The 22,865-nt window shown below is 44.7% G+C and overlaps 1 protein-coding gene across 1 annotated transcript; it reads right to left on the bottom strand.

The window, feature by feature from the left end:
• Window positions 1–9,331: 9,331 nt before the first annotated feature.
• LOC112559216 (secreted frizzled-related protein 3-like) lies at window positions 9,332–22,865 on the bottom strand. Its single transcript, XM_025230272.1, has 5 exons — window positions 22,495–22,865; window positions 20,181–21,072; window positions 13,019–13,084; window positions 11,788–12,065; window positions 9,332–11,477 (listed from the first exon to the last, which is right to left on the bottom strand). Exons 2-5 carry the CDS (start codon window positions 20,665–20,667, stop codon window positions 11,244–11,246), a joined length of 1,065 nt encoding a protein of 354 aa, XP_025086057.1. The 5' UTR covers window positions 20,668–21,072; window positions 22,495–22,865; the 3' UTR covers window positions 9,332–11,243.

A 22,865-nucleotide genomic window follows, 5' to 3' on the forward strand; every position in this document is an offset into this window, starting at 1 on the left:
GCTGTTTTCATTTACGTCTTTTTGTTGTATTTGTTTTTTTTTGTTGTTTTTTTTTTTTTTTTTTTTTTTTTGTTGCAATATGCTTGCAGAACTATAATAATTATGAAGAAAGAGGAGAGAATGTTTCCTGTTGTGTACAAAGGCGTGTAGACCCTCGTTTCAAATGGGAGAAAGGCGCTATAATTCCTCTACGATTGTTATTGTTGTTATTATTATTGTTATTATTATGATTATTATTGCACAAATGTTAAAACAGGGATGACAGGTACTCTTATTATTTACTTAGTGCCACGTCATTGATTGACTGATTTCCTGTGAGCCTTTAGGCTCCATATTCGCTTTTTCCCCTTCATTTATTATTCCTTTCCTTTCTTTTTCTTTTCACCCGAGATCAAACCGTCTAATCAGAAGTTGACTTACATGGTAACCAAACTGTACTACAACAACTGAACACTGATCATTACTTATGAAAACTACACGGACAACATGTCCTTCTCCACCTACATATCGACATACCCAGCAAACAAATGCATCCTGCAAACATAAAATGGTGAGTGCATGTAAACATCAAACACATACAATGTAATTAACAAAGTATATCAACGTGGCCTGAACAACTAGCTATAAACATGATCTTGAATATAGACTAGAAGCATCCCCTGTGCTACGTGCACAGACCATCTTCCTGTTGACCTCCCACGCCTGAGTGTCCAGAGTTCAGATGGATGACTATTGGCAGACGTCCTGTGCGCATGACAGTGGACACCGTAGAAAGCATTTTTTCAATGACATGGGCCCACGTGCGAGGCAGGGCGGCAGATAGATGAGGGGGATCTCTATAAAAGCGATGTCTGGCGGTTCCTCTGTCTCCAACCGTGCTCTGTGCCCTCCCTTCCAGCACCTGTGCAGTTCCCCACCCTAGGAAGCCAGCGTTATCTGCCCCTGCCTTGGTTTTGGTCTTCGCTTGTTCTAAAAAATGAAGGTAGGTTGCAATTTCGTGGACTTAAAAAAACATATTCTATTCGTTCTCCAATCTACCCGTTGGTCTATCTGGCTACCCACCCTTCTCTCCGTCCGGCTGACCTATTCTTCCCGTCTGTCTATGAGTTGTCATTCCGAGTACGGCTGGCTGGATGGCTGGATGGCCAGATGGCCTGACCGATTGGGGAAAAAGGACATGATATGCTTATGTGTAGCATTCAGAAGGCAAGAGGTTTGTCATGTTGTGCACTAGTAGTTGAGGTGGACTGAACTGTGCAGACTTTGCTGTGGTTTTGATGACTAAAGGCACAGGTAACATGATTGCAAAGGTGTACAAGGCGAAGGTGTGAGGGACACCATTAACGCTGACAACGATTTCTGTCCTCCACTTTCCAGTCATATTTTAGTCAACATCATTTGGCATTCAGTGTAACTTTTAAAACAGTTTACAGATATGAAAACAGATAAAGAATCTTTATCTATTCATCGTCGAAAGCGCCAAGTGGTGGAGTAGTAGCAGCAGCAGACCAGGAAGGAGCTGCGTTTGTAGAAGGAAAACAGAGATATAAAGACAGGCAGAGAGGGAGAGAGATATATAAAAGTGCTAAAAGTGTGACATACAAGTAGGCACTAACCTCGTCTTCCGAAATGTTATTTACAAAGAACATCAGGGTTGGTTTAAGAAGCCAGACAAACTGAGTGTAAGGGCTGTACGGTGTTGAGGTTCCTGAGTGTTGAAATGTTAAAGGTTTCACTATAATTGGGGATAATGAAGGAGGATTCTCTAAAAATGTTCTTGTTTTCCTTGCTTCACCTAAGCAGACTTGGCTGTTGTTTCTCTTGTTGCCGTAGTTTGGTTTTCATTTTATCAGCTTCGTCGTCTAGATTTTTTTTTCAAGCACTCTGCCTTTATCGTCTGGCATTTCGTTCCTTGCTTAAAAAAATCAAGTTTCTTTCAGTGAAAAAATTCTACATTTTTTGTTTTAACTGGAACACTCAGCCAATGCGTCAACAGCTTTTCCAAACAAAGTTTTCTCCACAACTTGCCAGCTCCCAACATCCTTCCACAACCTGTAATTACTTTACTACAGGTGGGCGGCAAGTCATTAGCTCTCGTGTTTTTTCAACATTTCTGCTCGTAAATATTGCGTTTGACATTTCTTTGTACTGTCAATATTCAGAACACTTTAATAGACGAGGTTAGTTAGTGTTGCTGACACGATAGTGAGTCGTAGTCACGAACGATTGTATGAAGAGATTTTAGCCATTACACTTGCAATCGCCATTTCCTTTTTTTTCAAGTTGAATTCTGGACAATACCAGCCAAGTCTGTAGTTAACCATCGAACATTCTAAAAGCAAGAGAAACTCCTATACAGAAAAATGATTCTGAATGTTTAAATGCTTAGTATTAATTAGCATTAGTATTTCAATGTTTAGTATTAACATTAGTTATCTCGAAAATGATGAATAACTTAACCCGACTTGACAACTGAAAACAGAAAGGCCTGAATCAAGATCATAACGATTTCTGTACACACTATCATTGTCATTGCACACTCTATAACTAATAATCACAAGTCTTTTATAATTTATTTTTGGTGAACAGATTGTATTTTATATTTGAGACGAGGCTAAAATGGCGGTGGTGGTTGGAACATGTAAACGTCCTCAAAGGGTGGCTGATCTCGATGGTCACTAAAACATTTTCTTGTTTTTCCCTTAAACTTAACTTTGTTGTTTTGGTTGATCAGGTTCAGTAGTTCAGAACTAACAAACTATCCATCGCTTGGTGTGCTTTAATAATAAGATTCAGGGACGACCAGAGAACTTTTCCACCATGAACATTCATTAAAATCTGTCTGGATACGCTCCTAACAAATAATCCACTTTTTTGACCATCTCTACATAGAAATGTAGCAAGCCACATCTGTGATTGCAGGTCATCCTCATCCTGCTTGTTGTGCTTCTGGGACTTGTCCTCCTTGCTTCCCACTCTCAAGGGATGAGACACTACGCCGGCATGTGAGTGAGGCTTTCTCAAATTTATTTAAAACAATTATATACCTCCGATGAATGTTACCATGGCAATGAGCGAGCCGGGATTATTGAAGACATCCTGGCATTGTTAATGTGCGGTGGGACCCACCTTAAGGTCTATATGCCTACTTGGGTTGTGTAGTCAAGCACCCTCCTACGTGTTTGTGCTGATGCAAGAAGATTTTAATGAAAACATTTTAATGAAAATTTTCTTGATCTGTCCTCTTGTCAACACCAAGGGTGCCGCCAAACCAAGGCATCGACGAGTTTCTGAACGTTTGTCGCGTGTGCGGTCAGTGGTACGGCGGCGCCATGGAGCGAGAGTGCATCTGGGACAAAACCTTCGTCACCTTCGCCAACTGCCACAACGCCATCAACAGCCGGAGATAAGCACTTCCAACAGACAGACAGAGAGGTTGTCCTCCAATTCTCTCGCCAGCAACGTCCTGATGTGATAACAAAGTCTATTTTCGGCTGTCAATGGGGTCCTTATCAATAAAAACGTGATGTCCAGATTGTTGTTGTTGTTGTTGTTGTTGTTGTTGTTGTTGTTTCTTTGTCCATCTTTCATAGGTGTATCGTGGGTGACACGTGTGACCGAAATCAGTCAACTTTAAAACATTTTTATGAAACATATTTAGCGCATTTCGACACAATTCGTATCGAGAGGAAGTTTGATTTTAGTTCAAACAACATCCACAGGCCATGAAATTCTAATACAGACTATAGTGTACGTGAGGGAATAAACCATCTGTACACGCTTAATGAAAAAGAGTTCACATAAGGGGGATAATCGTAAAATGACGTGGATGCTCTTTCAGTTTTTTTCATTTGTTTTCTCCCTCATTTGCTCTCAAACACGGTGTTTATAGATGTTGACCCATCATTCATGTGACAGACAGGCAGAATTAACTGTACACACCCGAGTTTAACTTCAAAAGTTTTGCTGTCAAGATGCTTTGTCCAACTGTCCAGTGAAACAGGTCTTCAGATGCACCGACATCAACACTGATGATCTCCTCCTCCCCTAAAAAAACATTTCGAGTGGACACCCTGTGGTCACATGGTAGACAGGTTTCTGTCAGGTGTCATTGTGAGTCCTTTTCTTTGTCCCTGTTTCTCTTTGGTCTTCTTATTGTGGACATTTACAACTACTACGGTACTGTCTGTTGTTTGTTTGTTTGTTTGTTTGTTTGTTTGTTTGTTTGCTCCTTTTTAACAGCAATAGATGAAGATACTGTAATACCAAAAACATCGCATCAAATCAAATCAAAATCAAATCAAAACAGACTTTATTGTCTGCCCAGGAGACCCAGGGCAGAAATTTGTCTTTGCTCACATACCCATACAGACATTTAACACACAGTTAGAAATAAAAGTGAGGAGTAAAATAGTGTTGATTGCACCAGTCCATCAAAGCAGTGTATGTTTATCCTAACAACAAACCTTGGGTGACCAAGGGCCTAAAAGCACTGCTGAACAAAAAGAAACATTTGTTCATCATGGGCAGAAGCCCACGACAGAAGATTAGTACATAGAGAGGACCATGATGCTATCCGTTGGGTGGGCAGAGGCTCTATGAGCATACTATATAGTTAGTCCGCTTTCAGTAGTTTGCCGGTGGACCAACGAGTGTCGACGAGATTGAAACAGAGGTCGAGTTAGCTCTCGCCATAAACCCGATGTGTCAGAATGCGGCTCGTGGCTACATCTTGAGCTCGCTGGAGGGACCTGCCAGACGTCGAGTGTTGATGCTTCCGCATGACGCAAGAGATACGCCGAGAAAGATCTTGGGTGTCCTAGTGGAGGCGTACGGCGAACGGAAAGATGTCGACATCAGTGCCACAGCAACGTGATGAGGTGGTCGACGAATACGCCGCGAAGCTCCAGAATTTAAGCAGGCGAGGTAGAAGGCGGCGCAGAGCATCGAAGTGGCGGCGATTGACACCATCTCGGAGGACTGCAGCCCGACCGGTCAGGGAAAGTGACTGCCCCCGTTTTCCGTAACAGGATGACAGGGAAATAAAGTGTAGCTGGCCTGACTGGAAAGTGTCCGACGGCGGAGGTTGTCATTTATGGCAGTTGGGTGATGGCGTTGCTCGACACCGGCAGTGAGGTAACGACGGTCACTGACGAGTGGGCACGAGGGTACATACAGGACTTACAGCTAAAACAAAATCAGGAGTGGCGGTGGTGGACATGTTTACGGCCAGCGTCTGAGGACGTTCCTATCCTGGTGGTCAAGGACCTGGTCGATGTGGTCACAAGTGAGCGCAGGAGGCGCGTGTCGCTTCTACTAGGGAAGAACGTCCTTGATCGGATAATGGACTCTACCGCAGATGTGGCGCAGGCAGTACAGGCAGCCGTGCATGAAGCTCATCTTGAGAAGACATTGTCAACAAAAGGACTGGCTAGGGCCGCTGGCAACACGCCCGTTCCAGGATGCCAATGGGTCTGACGTCCACACCAGCCACTTTCCAGAGGTTAATGCAGACCACCATGCCGAACTTTTTAATTCCAGTCCTTCTTGTGTACCTAGACGATCATTTGGTATACTCCAAGATAAAGGACATTCAACTGCGGGAGGCGCCATACCTTCAGGATGACGACAGTGAAGAGGAGACGCCAGGGTGGTATGCTACTCTTCCAAACCATCACCACAGAACTCTTGTGACAATGCCTGTGGTGCCAGAAGTAACAGTGTCTGTGGTGTCAGATGACAGTACCAGAAATGACAGTCCCTATCGTGTCCGAACCGCGCAGATCGCAGCGACTTACCGCGAGACAGGCAACAAAGTCGCACAAAGTGTAGGATGAAACAGTTCGTGCGACGCTATGCCATGGCAATATGAATACCATGGATATATTTTTTAGTTGCGGTAATCGGTGACACCGTAGATGACACGTACGCATTGATCAGTTGTTTATTTTGCTCTTTGTTCATTTTTCTTCAACTTTACCGCGGCTGCGTCCAGAAAATGTCATTGACAAGAATGACACACGAGGTGATGGCTGACAATAGATGTCAGCACTCACTCTTCTTCAGTCTCTGTTTGATTCCTCCTGAGTCCTTGTGCCTTTATTTAGGATGGTGATGGCTGCTGGCACGAAGGACCTCTGGCAGGCAGCTTTCCTTATGCGTGGTACCTTATAGCGCCTCCCTGAGGGCAACAGCTGGAAGCTGGTGTGGAGAGGGTGTTTCAGGTCCGAAATGATGTTATGTGCCATCTTTCTGACTGCATGAAGGTACAAGTCAGAAAGTGGCAGCTGTGCTTGACCAATAATTTTATTTGCCTGGTGGATGATTCTGGCCAGAATTGCCTTGTCTTTGACTAGTAGGTGACCATACCAGGCAGCGATGTTGAATGAGAGGATGCTCTCAACAAGAGACCTGTACACAGTCTCCAGCACCCCAGAGCTGACGTCGAAGCTGCGAAGTTTCCTCAGAAGGTACAGCCGTTGCTGGGCCTTTTTGTACACTTGGTTCACGTGATCACTAAATGAGAGCTTTCCGTCGATCACTGTACCAAGGTACCTAAACACAGCAGCCCTCTGCACCTGCTGTCCCTTGATTTGGAGTGGTGGGGAGAGAGGGGTTGTGCCATCTCTTCCTTCGTAGGCTCTTCCAAAGGCCATCTCCTCCGTTTTTTCAACGTTCAGCTCCAGAAAGCTGCGGTCAAACCACTCCTCCAGCTCCCCCACACAGGCCAGGTACTGTGACAGGGACTGCTCGTCTTTCAGGCAGCCCACAAGGGCCATGTCATCTGCATATTTAACAAGTTTGAGAATAGCACTGTTAATAGTAATCCCATTTGTATATACAGAGAACAGGATGGGGGAAAGCACACATCCCTGAGGGGTACCCGTGTTGAGGATCTGCTCATCTGACAGAATCATTCCATCCACTGACAAATAAACTCCGTCAGACGAGCTGCTGGACCCTATAGTACCTGTCGGTGGAACTCTGAGACCCACCCTCTGTGGTCGGTCCTTCAGGAATGATCTGATCCATAGAACTAGGCCAGTGTTGACATCCAGGTCTAGTAGGCGCTGTACAAGAAGGTGTGGCTGGACCGTGTTGAAGGCGCTGGAAAAGTCCATGAACAGGACCCGAACATAGGTGCCAGAAGTGTCCAAGTGTTGTAGGATAGTATTTAAAAGCGTGAGAGTTGCATCAGACACCCCCCTGCGTGGCTTGTAGGCAAACTGCAAAGGATCCAGGCGATCAGCCATGGTGGGGATTAACAATCTTCCCACAACTCTCTCCAAACATTTGGCCACAACAGACGTGAGAGCCACAGGTCGAAAGTCTTTCAAGTTGGTAGCATGAGGCTTCTTTGGCACTGGTATTATTGTGGATGTTCTCCACACGCGGGGGACACTATGAGAGTCAAGGGAGAGCTGAAAAAGTCTGGTAAAAACACCACTCAGCTGACTAGCACACTCTTTGAGTACTTTGCCTCTCACGTGGTCAGGTCCAGGGGCTTTACGTGGGTTCACATGAGAGAGAATTCTGACAACATCTCCCTCACAGATGGTGACAGTGGCTGCCGACAGTGAAGAACAGATATTTTCTGCTTCATTGCTGAAGTCTCTCACATCAAACCGCGCGTAGAAAGTGTTGAGCTCATTAACAAATGACACTGGGTCATCACACTTTACTCTTTGTGTCTTGCGTTCTCTACCCATCATGGTGTCCAGGCCCTTCCAAGCATCTCTTGCGTTGCCCTCAATTAATTGCTTTTCTACCTTCTTTCTGTATTCCACTCTAGCCGTTCTTGCCTTTGCCCTGAACTCCTTCTCCTTTTCTTTCACTTTCTGTTTGTCTCCTTGCATAAAAGCTATCTTCTTTTCATTGAGACAGTGCTTCAGTCCTTTACCTAGCCATGGTTTGTTATTTGGATAGCTGCAGATCTGCTTGGTAGGGATGACAGACTCTTCACAGAAGGTAATGTAAGAGGTGATTGTGTCTGCCAGACAGTCCAGGTCGTCTCCACAGGTAGTGAAGAACAGATCCCAGTCAGTGACCTCTAGGCAGTCTCTGAGCATCTCAGTTGCTTCATTTGTCCAGGTCCTAATACATAGTGTTGTCGGCTTTTCACGTTTAAGGAGCTGTCTGTATGTGGGTAGCAGATGAACAATGTTGTGGTCCGATCTGCCCAGCGGCGGCCGGCACTTGGAAACATAAGCGGCCGGCACATTACCGAAACACCTGTCTAGCGTTCTGTCGAGGCGGGTGGGACACGTGACGTATTGATGGAGACAGGGGAGCAGTTTACAGACATCACAGCGGTTGAAGTCACCGAGCAAAAACACAGGCTGATCAACTGATCTTGTTGTCGCTTGATTATATGTGTCTGCAATGTGCTCAGCTGCAAGGTTGAAGTCTGGGCCGGGCACATAGACGAGGACCACAGTGATTTGGCCGAATTCACGAGGTAAATAATGCGGCCTGAAGGACACTGTCAGTATCTCATAATGGGGGGTACTAGTCTGTTCTCGTACTGTGTAGTTCGTGGCCCATTTCTCATTTGCAAGCATACACAAGCCTCCCCCTACATGCTTGTTTGTCGCTTGTGCATTCCTGTCAAATCGAATCGTTGTGTATCCTTCAAGTCCGAATGTCTCCTCCTCTGTTAGCCATGTTTCAGTGAAACAGAAGAGATCACAACGTCGGTAGTCTCCATCGAATTTAATGAGCGCAGAGAGCTCATCCTGTTTGTTGTGGAGAGAGCGCACATTCGACAGGGTGATGGCTGGCAGTGGATGTCGGCATCCTCTCCTCTTCAGTCTGTGTCTGACTCCTCCTCTAGATCCTCTCAGTTTCTTTTTTCTTTGCCCGCCCTGTGTCGGAATGTCACTGAAATTCACATCAAGGGCCTGTGTGGCCTTCTGCCTCAGCGATAGCAGAAAGTCCCGACTGTAGATCAGCATGACTACATGACTACATGACTACAGCGCCAGTCTAACACATCGAAGTGTGAAAGTCTGCCGTACAGGCACACACGCAGACTACACTGCTCAAAACACGATCATGGCAGATCTATCGCCGATTCAACTAGGTATTTGGATTGTGATAGATCTACTTGGTAGGACGATACTCAGTCACTGAAGGGAGTGTTGTCAGCCAGATAGTCCCGATTGGCCGCATATGTAGTCCGTTTCAGTCCGTTTCTGACTATCTATAGATCTAACCAACGGTCACAAAATGGACGCGGTATTGGTAAAAGAAATGTCTCCCGTACAGGGACACTCACACGCAGCAATACGGTGCTCCTCACAGTCAGACAGTCAGATGCATAAAAAAGGTATTCAAAATTTTAATTCATGCACTCCAGTGAGTAAACTAATAATATCATACTCAAATGTTTGACATTCATAAAAATGTTTAAAGCATAAAAACTTTTAATATTTTCTCGTGAAATCAAATATCTACAGCAAATAAAAGACATTTTACAGATATTGATGATACGATTCTTCTACAACATACAATCTTTTTACAGAATTGATGAAACATCATATAAATTCCTGATGAAAATCTTCCAGTCCGTTTCATCATAACTGAACACGAAGAACAAGTGAATAACATATTTAAACTTAAAAGCTAACTCTTTGGTGCCATCGAGGAAATAATGGAGAAGATAATAAAGACAATAACACAAGAGGTTAGATATAAACAATATCTACAACAATAGTCATGTTATTAGGTTCGAGGGAAAAAGGATTTTTTTAAATATTTCTTACATGTTAATTAAGGACAACCTACATTATGTAGGCTCTAACTGGAATTTTAAGGCTTGTACCTGAAGCCTGACATGTTTAAATGATACACAAGAAAGTGAATGTACTTCAGTTCTGCTGCCCTCGTGACAAGTACATCAGGTACACACACCTTCAGGTTTGGTCACCTGTAAGTCAGCTTTTAAACTATTTTCATACATTCACAGCACTACATTTCTTCACATAAAATTTCTTAGAAAACACACTAAAATAATGTAATCGGCCTTTTGTTTCATAGCCGACTGAGGAAATTTCGCAAATAATTTGTAGCGCCTGTTCGTGGCAGTTAAAGAGAAAACAGATTAATATTAGTAATACATATAGTTTAAGCATTTATGACATTTTAAAACTTTCTTTACATTCTTTACAGCCAGCTTTTAAAATTTCCTAAATATTCCCAATTAATTATTAATTGCAACCCCAGGAATAATCAAAACTGCGCAAGTGAAATCCGGGAATGTTGAGGACCGACCGTAAAAAAAAAACCAACAAAAACTTCTACATATTGTCCTGGACTTCAACAACATCTAGTCAGACTGTCTATATTGAAAGCAGTCTACAACAGCTGACGAAATTATTTTCTATATAACAAAGTCCACCTCACTGCCATGAAAACATGGGTCTGAACTCTTTGGAAGTAGTCAAACCTACTTCGTGTCATTCTTTTTCTGTTTGTTCATGCGGACCTACACAGATGTTTGAGTTTTAGGTGTAGGAACATGGGTTCTTAGTGAACTGAAATCAGTAGTTAGTTCCTGCAATGTGTCATGGGACTTTGTTTGTGTACTGGCCACGATTCTACCAACCACAGCTCCTGTCGACAAAATCGTGTAGAAGGTGTAGAAGGTGTAGAAGGTGCAGAAGGTGTGGTTCATTAGAAGAAAGTCACTCACATCACCAGTTCACAACCACTGACTGTACATGGAGGAACACAACAGTACATGTTGAAGCGCCTGCAGCAATCAGTTTCCTGTGTATGTCTTTTACAAATTTCAGGAATATTCTTGAAGTTGATTTCTCCATACACTGTTTTCACACAGTGCAGAAGAGTTATCCACTCCCTATTCCACTGGTTTTAGAAAATTGTGAGCTGGAGCCTAAACTCAGGAACTACAGCTGTCCTGACATGAATCGCAAGCATGCCACAAAACTTAGTCTTAGTTTTGCTTTCACCAACCTTGCACAAATGCACCTGAATAAAGATAAATCCAGGTCTATTAAATCTTCGGAACTATTCAGAAATGTTCATCCCCGATGCATTTAATTTGGTATTGCCATCATAAAATGTAACCAGTTACAAGGATTTTGGTGCATTCACAGTTTCTGTGAAAGGGTCAACGTGATGACCCCACAGCCAGTGATCTCTGTCTCTGAAAATTATGCGCTGCCTGTTTGTTTGTTCGTCCTCTGGAAGCCGGTCTTGGTCATCTCGGTGACCACTTTCTACCGCTCAGTCTGATTGGTGTTCAGTCGTTCTAACCTAGTTCCATCCGCGTGCTCTTTGGAGCTGGAATTATGCTTCTGCGCATGCTTCATACCATCGCCGGTATCTTCCACTTCTCTCTCTTTTTTCTCCCGTCTGGGTCCGTGCTTCGCGGAGACAGGGTTTCTTGGAGCAGATGATGTCCTCCGGGTTTCATCCTCCGCCCTGGTCTTGGTGAGCTGCTGATGCCATCGCTGCCGGACACACACAAGCAAGATGAATAACAATTCTGTAAATGTATTAGCGGTATTGACAATAGCTAGAGTGACATCCATTAAACAACAGTAGGTAAAAGAAAGAACAAGTTTTTAATAATTAAAAATACAATAAAAACGAAGGAACCTCCGACAGACAGAAAAGTAAATCTGTAAGAAACTAATCGAACATGGAGGGAAGGAAGAAACGATGATTATCAATAAATTATTAAAATGAAAGCAGAAACAGTAAATGTTGCAATAAACAAGAGGATGGTAGTGAAGGAGGAGGTTTTTCACACACACACACCTTAACACGCGCTCCCCATTTATTTCGCCAAGGGACAGCAACCGCGGAGGCCGGCGGCAGGAGTAGCTTCCCTTCAACTGCATCTTGGTGGCCCGCGAACAGGTAGTGGCGGCCCTCGCGCAGCTTGGGACAAGCACAGCTGCTGTTCATCCACAGAGTCACGTGATTAGAGCGTGGAAACTTCACGTCACTGCAGAAAAGAACTTCCTCCACGTGCACTTTCAGGGTTACCGTCCTTGGATCCGTTTTCTTCAGCTTCACCAGTCGAGCGTGAACAGCTGTCAACGGAGAAAGAAAAGAGTAAATAAAAACACTAAACAGTTGGAAAGATGAGTTATGAAAATAACATTAATACAAGATTGCTGCTTGTTGCACAACTCGGCTGGAATCCATGGAAAATTCATCCACACGTTGTTTTCTGCACCACCGATGTTCCACCAGAAAGTTCTGCAGCTTCATTGACTTGAAGAATGTCTTGGGGAATGTTTTTCAGAGCTGATTTAATTAATGTAGAAATATGCCAGCCATCGGTGTCAGTAGTGAAGTCCCCATGAACAGTCTTTACAGCTCTCTAACTGCTAAATAGGGAATAACCGGGTCCTGGACACGAATCTCATGACTTCTATCCTCCTGTGAAAGCTGACCTCGAGAAGAAGATTCAAGCCTTTGAAGCGAAATGTTTCCAGAACATTCCGTTGACTAAGAACAAGACTGATGCCTACTGGCACAACAGACCGCACATCCTAGCCGGTCTCTAGGACCCACATCTTGCCACAGTCAACAATAAGAAAGACATCTTGGTGAAAACTTTACCCAGGACAAAATAGTTCTGCAAATAAAAAAATTCTATTTCCTGTTTAAATTGTTCTGCCATTTATCAACAAAGTCTTCGCCGTGATGGTCGGTTTCTGTTATCCAGTAAGTGACAAACATTATATCAAGAACAAACATGATACCATGTAAAATAAAGTTTGCGATAACTTACTCTTAAGCCATTACTGACAAAAATTAATTCTTGTAAGACATAAGCATGAGAATTCTAGACACTACGATCACTGTCGTCGTGAAACATCATTGTAATTATCAACAATAACAAATATGTTTGTCTTTGGCTAAGATACTGCGCTGTATAATTCTTACTTATTGTTGCTGCTATTATTATTAACAAATACAACAAAAATATTGCTATTACTGCCACGATTGTTCTCACTAGTCATTGTGTGCCACTTACCGTACTGATACTGGTGTTTTCTGAGCATGCTTTTCACCCTTTGCTTCTTCTTTTTGCAAGTACATTCTTTAAAGAAGAAAAAAAAAACAAAGAACAATCATTATATAGGCCATGTCAACATTTGAAATGTGATAGTGGGAATTGAAGAAAATGTCTAGCGAATTTAGAAACCAAGCATTTGTGCACGAAACAATTCTTGTTAAAATATCTTACATATTTACTTGCGCTCTCTCTCTCTCACACACACACACACACCATATAATAATAATAATAACAAAATGCAAAATGTGTAAAGTATATACTCACTCCGAAAGTGCTCTTAGCGCTACAGAACAAGAATGAAACATGAACAGCATAGGAGGGACAGGAACACAAACAAATAACATATGAACTATAAAAGAATAAACAACAGTACTAAAAGAAGAATAAAAATCAAATACAGAAAAACACAAAGACGAATCAAATAACAAGACCAAGAGCTGTAACATGATATTGGAAAAGGAAGGGTGTGAAAAAGACTAGCATTATGGGCAAGGTTGTTAATAATAATAAGTGGATATCTATGCCTTTCTTCGGACCTGCAGTTATCTTTATGAGGTACGGGGTTCACAATGATGACTTAAAAAGATGAGGAGGTCGACGAATTTGCAAATAAAGAAAAGATAGCAGGATATTCAGCTGCATTCCACAAGAACAGGTGTTAATTACTTTATTGCGTGTCTTAATGAAGACAAGACTTTACTGCACGTGTTCTCACACTTCAGGGAGTTGTACAGGAGACTCTCGCAAGAGATACAATCAACATCCACCCGAACATTGGCTTGTAAATAACAGGAGAAGATTTTCCAGATACATCACCCTGTAACCTTCTTATGTATTAAATGTAGGTAATTAAAAAGTATATCCCAATATTACATAATATATCTCCTACGTTAAATCCTTCAATCTTTGGGTTCGGAATTCCCTTGAATGCCCAAGATTTAACAGAATCTGTCCAGTCTATCCTTTAAATAAGCTCGGAGAGAAGGCTCATTACTTTAGCAACACGCGGGGCACACAACTCCTGTCCCCTTCAACAACTAAGGCCAACAACTCCTCCCACAGTTTTCATTCATTATGCGGTTTACGCTGCACTCGTCAACACTTTTCACACCTGTACGGGGGTTGTAAAATCAACAAATCTCTCCTCTCACCCGCCCCCACCTCCCTGTTCCCCATGACTTGAAAACCCTATCAAAAAAAGAAAGAAAAAAAAAGAAGACCGTAGTGGACTAGACTCCAGCCAGGGCGCATGCGCTAAACAAGGGACGTCATTCTGGTGTAGGGGAAGCGCAAGGAAAATCACGGTCGCGCTCAGCACGCGCAAGTAAAAGATCTAAGAGAGCACAGAAATGAGCTGTCAGCCCCATACCGGGACTCAAGCAGGTGGAAGCTTTTGTAAAAGGCTTTATAAGGATTTCCTACCAGATACCCCTGCGCCACCCGATATCACTGTGCTTTTCACCTGGCGCCGCCTAGCGGCTCCATTGATCTCGGCTGCAGGGCGCTGCGATTGTGGAGGAGGCCGACAGTGACAAATCACTGAGGACCGCGCGAGCCTCTTGTTTTCTTTTGTCAGCCCCCGGTTCCACTTTTGTCGCCAGGACAAATTCGAATTGTGAGGAAAACGTTCTGAGGGTGACTAAAGAATCTGGTCCCCATCCCTCCCACCTACCCACACCCCACCCTCATGTCTTCCTCGCTCTGCTCTTCCATCACAACCGTGCACAACTCATTCATACAGGGGGACCAGTGTTTTTCCTCGGGGGGAACATTCTGGAGCAGTTATTTGTTTTCATACTAAACATGTTCTCGTCGGTTGCGTTTCTTCCCTGGTTCAACTCGTTCCAACACTTCCTACTGGAACATTCAACAGTTTTTTGTTGTTTTTTTTTCTGTTGACTAACACTTACCAAGTTTCGTTTTTTCACACCATGCGGCTCATACTTTCCCTCGACTTATATCGAATGACAGTTGCTGTTACTCGTCATAATATTCACACACGCTCACACACACTTGTCTTTTCCCGTCCTCAGTCTTCCTTTCCCACACCTCGTCCACCTTACCTTCCTCCTTCCATCCATCCTGACTTACCTGTCTACTCTCTCACGCTCGCTCACTCTCACCCCTCTCTTGTTCAAGTCACGCATCGAGCGCGCCGTTGACGCAGGTGAGAACGCTCGTAACGAACAGCGGCGTTATCAAGTTTCCCTTTGATGTGCTCCAGTCGCCGCCCTTGCTTGTTCAGCCTCACGGCCTGCTATCATCTTGCCAACAGCACGTGTCAACACGCCAGCGGCCTATCGACGAGCTCGATGTGTTCAACAGATAACAACTCCGACGACCGGCGGAGGGACTAATGAAGGATCATACTTTTGAGCTTTATTGGCTCGCAGGATGATGGGATGGCGGAGGGGGGAAGAGAGGAAATATTGATGATCATTGCAGTTATTTAATTGGCGATGTCTGTCGGTCAGAGGTCATCACTTATGAACCACACACATACGTGCGCAAATACCGATACATATCGAGTCTTACCGTGGAGTAAGACACGTATCGCATGGGAAACTACAGGGAATGCTTAATTTTAATACTTATTTTTTTCGAAATTTTAAGAAAAAGATTGAGTGTTGGCCATCGCGTGTCATGCCACCATGTATATAAGTAATTCTAGCTTGGGTTTTAAAAATTTATAGGAATGTCAAGTAGACAAGAATAGTTTCAGAGGATTATCAAGATAAGAACGAGAGGACGTTTGTGTTTTAATCTCCTGTTCTACATGGCGATGGACACTTGCATGTGTAAAACGAAAAAAAGAGATGCACTTTATTGATATGAAGACAGTGAGAGGTAGTCACGTGTAGAATGCGCTGTGTTCATCTGTAGTGTGGGTGGTCCGTGTACACTACAAATGTTGCTCTTCTGTCTTCCTCTTGAAGGGTTGGAACGAAACGAAAGACAAAGAACACAGATAAAAGCTTCTTTCCTTTATCCTCATGAAGCTGTCTTTCAAAGCGCGCTGGAAGGAAACAGCAAGAGGAGGGCAAGTAAAAATATGGTCTTCTGAGACCCTCCCCATTCCTTGCCGCAGTCAAGAAGCCATCACTGTCCTGTCTTAGAATTCTTCTGACTTTCACATCAGCGAATGTAAGTCGAAGACCCCGGTACCCGTGTCCTCCGAGCTCGCGCTACACGTGACTTCACGAGAGGTCTTCTTGTTTGGGTGACACAAAAGTTCTCGTCTCGAGAACCTGAACTGTTGCTGAAAGTCTCTATCCGCGCCGTTATGTTATATCGGGTGGCTTACCCACCCACTTATCCACCCCTTCTCCACGCGGGATGTCTTCAATAGCACCGCTTTTGGAAATCAGCCCGAAAGTAGGGGATAAAGAACTACATTTTCTTGACCGTTGATGGGGTGTCTGACGTCGGCGGATTCAGAGATGATGGGGGAGAAGGGGTGGGGTTCGGTCGGCTCCCTCCGCCGCACTTGACGATCTCCGGGTGTCTCAGGGGAGCTCCACGGGGAGGTGCCGCCACTTTGTGTGACGACAAAGTTGAGGAAGCTGTTCATTACTTTCCGCACAACCAGCCCGCCTCCCTCATTTGCTCGCTCTTTTGTGCAAACAGGCGATCCACCCGGATTTGGGGGAGGTGTGGCGAGCGGGTACTGTGTGGTCGGTACGTCAACAAGGGTGTTCTTCCTGTCCTATTCTCCAATCTCTCTCTCCATTCTTTCTCTTACATCGCTTGCACGAGAGCGAAAATACAAAATGTAAGAAAAAGGTAACGAGTCCCATACTACCTAGCGGCCATATAGTGGACGTAAGTGGTCCACTGTATCTAGTGCTTGGTATGTAAACGGTAGGAGCCAAGCTTGGTGAATTTGCTCCTAAACACAGACCCACCTCCTGAGCGTGGTGTTCATGGTGAGTGGTGTGCAGTGCCAAGTCTGCTGATGATAGTCATTCATAGATTATCACCACAAGGATCAGATTCTGTGGGAGCCTGAGGCGTCGACAGGAAAATTGCTGGTTGGGAAGAATTATTTCTTTAAAATAATGGCCGACTATACAGATTCCGTTTGCCAGGGATGTTATCTGTGAGCAGGTGTGTGCGTGCGCGCGCCTTCGACATGCATGTGTGTGTTTGTAAATAATTTTTAATACACATTCGAAGATGAGGTAAGGCGGCACATAAATTAACTTATTATTCTTCCAGAGGGTGACATAGAAACAAGAGTCCTCCGAGACTTATTAACTCAAAGGGACTGATGATAATGAGGATGACTAACATGAACACTAGTGATTTTACTGAGAAACAAATTGAACTCATGGTAGCCTTACAACCTGTAAAACTCAACAGAACTATTTGCGAGAAACACGCTCACTCTTTGTTGTGACATTTCAAAACAAGTAACACGGAGAGGAATGCGGAGACCCCACATCCACCGAGTTGGTCGCTGGTAAATCCCTAAACAAAACTCCGCCTTACATCCCCCCGCAAGGGGCCTTCACTCCCATCGTGCTCGGACTGTGCTTAAGGATTATCGGGATTGGAAGGCATCAGCAGGAGGGAATTTACTGCGCGCGCATCAAAGGTGTAGGGTCACGCGCATGAGAGGGAGGTGCCAACTCAAACATGACTGCTCTGACGGTCGTCCACACGCCACAGTAATTGTTGGAGGGCTTCTTCACTGGCCACAGAGCCACAGTGAGTCTGTGGACATCGTGTGGCGACACTTGGTTGCCTTGGCAATTGTAGTTTGCGGAAGTTACTTTGAGTAAGGTTCCCACACACCACCACCACCACTTGGTTCCCACACACCACCACCACCTGCTGATCATGGACGATGTTGTTTCAAATTATCAACCAACATCCGACATGGACATTCAAGATGAGGCAGTCAGTCGCGCTGAAGTTTCTACGAAGAGTTCGTAGATGGGCATGACCCTCAAATTTCCTTCGCCCACCAAAGAAGACTTGGTCCTTGAGAAAGTGCTTCTACCTTGAGGTGATTTCTCACTGTGAAGGAAGAGGGAATGGGGGAGGGAATGGGGAGTACCCAGAGAAAACCCTCAGACTCCCAGGTTTGTGAGCCGGTGTCACATGCAGTGTCCCGAGGCGAGATGTAAACCCAGGGCCTCTCTGTAGTGGTGACAAACGAGTGTTTTAACCACCACACCACCGGACGCCCTCACTTTGCCAAACATATCTCGACACACAGACGACAATAGGTTTCCGTTTAAAAACGGCCTTTGAAAATACGACACTGTCGTCAGAGGCGGGTGGGTGGATGGCTGGCCTCCTTCAACCAAGCAATTATCCACTGGGCGTGGAGAAATCTCCTGGCTGCACGTGCAGTCAAATCCCATGTCGGCTTTTTGTGAATACCTGAGGTGAAACTGACACCAGGTGGCGCTTTCATGCCCCCGTTAATAACGCCGCCATGCGCCATCAAAGACAAGACTTCAAAGGACTGACGGCTGCCGACGACCACGGGCGACAAGTTGACCTGCTGTTGACAGTGGCGTCCCCTCGAGCAAGTGTTAACGACGAGGCGCACAAAGACTCGCTGATTTACTGTTCCGTCCACGCGATGCCAGACTAACGAGATGCACTTCTGCGAGCCAGAACAATGTGAGGACCTTGTTAACGGAACAGAAATACCGTTGCTGCTGTCAGACGAGTGGCAGACGATCTTACTTTGACAACGACCGGTAGACACCTCGTCTAACGCCCTCACACTTTGGCCACGAATGTAGATGAAGCCAGAGTAGGTCGCTGTCCTGGGAAACACGAAGATCTGAAGAACAAGCATCTTGTTTCCAAAGTCATGAAGTGGGGTCGAGACCCCGTAAATGTCTTGCGCCTGGAGCCGTCGTTATAAAAATGGTGACAACGGTTTCTTGGGGTAAAGGGACATGCAGTAGTGTTTTTTTTTTGTTTTAAATAACTCAGGCTTTGTCTTGACCTTCCTCAGTAAGGATCTTCTGTCGTTGGTGGGAATTTTTACTGTCACCTCCTGTACGATTGCTCTGTGAGATGCAAATTGTCTTCAAAAGCTGACGCTGTTGACCTGTTGACCTGTCTTGGCGAGGGTCTTCAGTACTAAGTACTAAGTAGCGTTGCTCCTCAATCAGGCTCTCGTTAAATAATGTCCTCCATCACCACGAGGAATCGAGGATTCAGCAATCTCCGGATGGTTTGGTCTAGAGTTTGATCGACTACATCTTGCTACTAGGGTGTTTCACATTCAGCACCAAGGTAAGGTAATATTCAGGCAGAGATCATGATCTAGTCTTTACAAACCTGAAACTGTCGGTAAAGTTTAAACAACCTGTCGCTATAATTTGACTTGGAGATACAGTAAGAACCAGTGAAATGTCAGTTGACCGCCACATACCTACCCACCAACTCGCCGAAAACATCCAAAAGCTGCGGATTTCAACAGCCGAAGACATGTAATGCGACAGAGGAAGAAGTAACAACTTATGTCTGAAATGATATTCTCGATTTGTGACCAGCGAAGAGCCTTGAAGTTTGAGAGGAAAAGTAACCTGAAGCAACAGCTGAATAAAAATGAACAGCAACATCAGCAAAGGGACTGAACAGCGTGTTTGGTTGCGTGCATGTCTGTATGATTAACTTTCACTCTTTGAATGTGTTTAGTGTTTCTGTTTATGTTATACAAGGCTACTAAGGAAGTAGTCATTAGAATCAACCTTCCGTTACACGTATGAATGTATTGTGTGACACAAGGTCTAACATAAATGTTACAGAAATGTGTGAAGGTAATGAGTGAAATGTGTGAAGTAATATGTGAATATTATGTCTGTGAATATAGTTTGTAAACACAAAAAAGGCAGGTAGATCATCCAAAAGCAGTGGACAAAAAGACGATAAAATGAAACTAAGCATAAAAAACAAACAAGGGGAATGAAAGCGAAGAACGAATGAAAATAGAAGCTATAGATGATGATGATGAAAGATTGGATGGAGGAGAGAGACTAACGAGGCTCAAGCACAAAAAAAGAAAGAGAGAGAGGGGAGGACATACATGAAGGTGGAAGGACAGAAAAAAAGAGCTAAAAAAATCCTTTCAAATTGGTAAGCAGCTCACTTTTCTTGCCGGTGTTGGGAGTGATGATCGCCTCAGGGGAGACGCACACCCCTCGCTCGTAGCGCGGCAGGTGAGAGCAGCTGAGGGCCTCGGGCCACGAGACGTTGTGGGCCTGCATCAGGGGTTCGCATCCCGCCCTCGCGCGCTCGCAGACGTCCCTGCAGGGCGGGATGGGGTCGGGCTGGAAGGCCACGGTGCAGATGGGCACGTACATGGCGCACAGCAGGAAGAGCAGCACGGGCGAGCAGTCCTGGTCCAGCAGCACGTGGAACTGCTCGAAGGCCAGGCGCGCGTTCTCCTGCGTGCTGTGGTGCAGCAGGTTGGGCATGCGCGTCATGTTGTACGGCATGGAGCGGCAGCGCGGCACGTCGATGGCCTCGCAGCGGTCCAGCTTGCCGCGGGTGAAGGCCGAGGTCATGGACGTCAGGCTGACGGTGGCCAATGTCATGACGACCTGGGTGGACAGCCTTGACCCTCGTGTCGGCATTTTTTTTTCTCTCTTGACGATTTGGATGTTGACGGGTGGGGAGGGCGGAGAAGCTCGAACAGATTAAGCCGAATGTTAGAAGCAGAAAAATGTTTTTCAAGCTCGAGCTCTGTTGTGTGTCGTGCGCATGATGCTCGTGTCCACGATGTTGCTCGACAGGTCGTGGAGCTTGGCAAGATCAGACTCTGTGTGTGAACTACATCAGCTGATTGCTGGCATGACACTGATGTTCGCTAGCATGAACACCACTACTGTTCACTGGCAAGTTCAGCCCTGTTCACTGGCAAGGCTGGTTGCTAGAGGTTTCTGCGAGAACATGTTGATTGAGAAGAAAGCAAACCTTAGAATCCACACGAGGACTGCTGTCTCTGTTCAGTCTTTCGGCAGCTGGTCGATCCTAAGCCCCTGAAATGAAATATAATTACTGTGAACACATTTCATGAAACATATTTACAAACAAACAGGAGAATTTGGAGGAGCTGAGGACTTATTTCAATCGGTAAGCAAACGGCAGCGTATCTACTGCAATGAGATGTAAACAATGTTTCTACAAGATGTCAGCAGTATTGTTGCAATGACATGACAGATGTCAGCAGTATTTCTGTGATGAGATGCCAATAGGTAAAATTCTCGGCATTGCTCATGTAAAGCTGTTTAACCCCAGATAGCCTCTGTGTGAATGTGAGTTCTGCGTGCATGTGTGTAGGAGAGAAAGAAATGTAGATAATATCCGCCCTGGTTTTCGTGTTCAGCAGTATTAATTGGAAATTTCTTTTAAAACTGTCAGCAACAGTACAAAACAACAAAATAATTTTTTTAAGCTGACAGAAGGCCACTTTCAGTGCATGGCCTGATAAACAATCACAAAAATGCCTGCAATGTGTGACCTAATAAACGTTCACTTAAAATTCTTTAAATACTTGACCTGATAAAAGTTAAGTGGGTGACCTCATACAAGATCACATTAAATGCCGCAAATGTTAGAGAGATCCAATAAACCTTCACTTAAAATTCTGTACATACTTGACCTGATTAAAGTCACTTTAAATGCGTGACCTGATACAAGAACCTTTAAATGCTCGTGTTTGTGTGTCTGTGAGTGTGTCTGTGAGTGTGTTTTGTGAGTGAGAGAGAGGTTCAGAAACTGTCCATGTATGTTCCTCATCTTCAGGAAAGCGTAGTACTAATGGTAAATTTATTTTATAACTGTCAACAACAGAAGAAAACAAGCAAATAAAATTACAACACAAGATCACATGACATACTTTAATGACCTAATAAACGATCATCTGAAATTCTTTACATCCTTGACCTGACGAACATCAGACATCTTGCGGACGATGTGGGGGCCTAGATGTTGCTGCACTAAACCAGAGAAAAGAGATCATCTAGACAATCTACAGCTAATCGAACCTCCTTGCTTAGGAGCAGGTCAGGTGTTCGACACTCGTTAGAGGCTGTGAATGAAAATTCCACCTGACCACCCGGCATCAGTGGCTACCCGAGTTACCTGTCAAGATAACAGGCAGCTACGCCTTTCTAATGACATGCGCGAACCACTCACAGTCCACTAAACTGTGGGGCCAGTGGGGCCAGTGGAGCCATCACACTTAGCTAAAGAATAAGTTTGTCACACTGACAAAGGTCGTGACTGGATTTACATGAGCCGTTACACTAGTGTGACGTGTCATCTTGTAAAAGTGTTCGAAGGCACCATCGTTGGTGGTTAAAAAGAAAAGTTTTTATCAAATGTGAAGACAGTCTTAGTCTATAACTTTTCTCTTTCTTTATATTTTTTTGTGGTTTTTAAGTAATAGAAATCCTTACCTTGATTATTTCCCAATTGTAACCTGAGCTGATGGAATCCTTTCTTGCTGCGGGTCTCGAAACCTGTTTTTGAAGTTCGGGTACATATTTCGCTGAGGTCCTGAGTTCCAGGGAAGAGTGCAGGTCTAGAAGAGTCTGGAGTGGCTTGCCGGGTGTCCTGTAGACAGTCGTGTGTTCCTGTACCCGACGACAAACTAACGGACAACCACAACGGTCCTGTCAATGACGGGAGGGACTGACGGAGGGTGGGGAGTAAGGGAGGCGACTCTGGGCGCATGCAGGTAATCGTGCAGCGGGGACGACTGCGGCACACACAGACAACGAAGGTTTTTGGCCTCAGGTGCGACAGGTGAGTGTTGGTGGGGCGCTGG

This window comes from Pomacea canaliculata, linkage group LG3 (assembly GCF_003073045.1).
Source record: "Pomacea canaliculata isolate SZHN2017 linkage group LG3, ASM307304v1, whole genome shotgun sequence".
NCBI lineage: Eukaryota > Metazoa > Mollusca > Gastropoda > Architaenioglossa > Ampullariidae > Pomacea > Pomacea canaliculata.

What these genes read in the sequence shown, in the direction of transcription:
- LOC112559216 (XM_025230272.1), bottom strand. Translation starts at nt 20,667, where the DNA reads ATGCCGACACGAGGGTCAAGGCTGTCCACCCAGGTCGTCATGACATTG. An exon ending in TCCCAACACCGGCAAGAAAA is followed by an intron (nt 13,085 to 20,180) that starts GTGAGCTGCTTA and finishes TCTTCTTTAAAG; the next exon opens with AATGTACTTGCAAAAAGAAG. An exon ending in AAAACACCAGTATCAGTACG is followed by an intron (nt 12,066 to 13,018) that starts GTAAGTGGCACA and finishes CTCCGTTGACAG; the next exon opens with CTGTTCACGCTCGACTGGTG.